Source organism: Austrofundulus limnaeus, unplaced genomic scaffold, assembly GCF_001266775.1.
Source record: "Austrofundulus limnaeus strain Quisiro unplaced genomic scaffold, Austrofundulus_limnaeus-1.0 Scaffold421, whole genome shotgun sequence".
NCBI classification, from domain to species: domain Eukaryota; kingdom Metazoa; phylum Chordata; class Actinopteri; order Cyprinodontiformes; family Rivulidae; genus Austrofundulus; species Austrofundulus limnaeus.
In genome coordinates, this window is record NW_013952823.1 from 413,201 (window position 1) to 414,624 (window position 1,424).

Below are 1,424 nucleotides of genomic sequence, written 5' to 3' on the forward strand. Positions count from 1 at the left end.
GCCACAAATTCTCCTAAACCACTCGTATGCACAACTTAAGAACAAATCTGTTTGTAAGAAGGATTCTTGCATGAGACCCACTGAGTTTAAGTTCAACAGTTCTGACAAGCTAACAGCTAGTCTGAAAACAGTATGTCAAAGACTCACTGCCATCTTAAAGCATCTCCAATCCTAAAATGTTTRGAGTGGTTCATGTGAAGTTCTTTTTGTTAAACATAAACATGTTTGGTATCTACAGAAACATCAGAAAAATTAACTATTTCAAAGGTAACAGATCTTTGTAATACTTGGTTTATTTACATAATGACTTTAATTGCTGGATGTTCGGCCCCTGAGCTGTTGCCTGCAGTAACTGTGGCCCCTGGAGCAGTTTTAATTGAATAGCCCTGCTTTAGGACTTTCAGCAATCTTTCTACCAAACAAACTATGTATACTGAAGATGCAATAAAGGGTTAAATAATAGTGTTTGAGTGAAAGTGTGAAATTTTAAACATTGGAGTTGTTTTAAGACAGCAAATCCCTTTGGTCTTAGTTACTTTCCAGACTAGCTGTTAATCAGTCAGACTCTTTTTCTGCAAACCGAAGCATTCAAAGAGCTATCTACAACAGGTAAGACATTGTTCATAACATTTCCACAGAATGTCACTTCAAAATGGCTCCTGTAAGACTTGCTATGTTAAGCTAATAAAGCTCTAGTCCGATTAATTCACCTCAAAACTGTCAGTTATCTATGTGCTAATTTATTCCTCATTATCATCAATCATTTTTCTTTCAGAGCAAATAATATTGTATAAAAATGAATGATCACTTATCCTGATAAATGTTATTGTAACTCCACCAATCACTGGAAATTATGGCAAATGCCAGCATCACTGAAATCACAAATAAACAAACTGCTGCATTAACAGCTTTTGTCCTAAATATCTCTGCTGTAGTGTATTTGTGTTGTTAGTAGCTAGCAATGCCTCCATGTCAGCATTCCTCTATTTGTATTACAGTATGTTAAAGGAAAAAAAGCAGGTAGGTGATGTGTTTTGTTTTCAAAATAAAATGTAATAACTACGGTCCATGAAGTGGACCTTCCTGAGATGTTTTTGTAATCTTGGTGGTGGTTTATCCCTTCAGGCCCGGACGGAMCGCACTGACATCGGTACTCTACTCATCCCTGAAATCAAGATGGCTGACTCAGGAACTTACATGTGTGTTGGAAGCAACAGCGTCGGGTCGAACAGTTCTCCCATAAGGGTCAATGTGCTTAAAGGTGAGGCAGCAGCATATTTAAAAGGAAAACTGTTGACCTATTGGTGTCATTTGTAATTTATTTATTTAGCAGGACAGTGCATATTAGTAACAGTACATCTGTAAAATGCCAGAATTAGCCAAAGGCTAGTTTTCATCTGTAGTCCTGGTGGCCAGTTCTACAG

At 37.2% G+C, this 1,424-nt stretch overlaps 1 protein-coding gene across 1 annotated transcript in view; it reads left to right on the forward strand.

Moving 5' to 3' along the window:
- Positions 1-1,424, forward strand: part of hspg2 (heparan sulfate proteoglycan 2) — a gene marked incomplete in the record, with an annotated part of 235,200 nt that overhangs the window by 173,028 nt on the left and 60,748 nt on the right. The window contains 1 exon segment of the mRNA XM_014024404.1: positions 1,126-1,261. Coding sequence (XP_013879858.1) covers positions 1,126-1,261 — 136 coding nt within the window.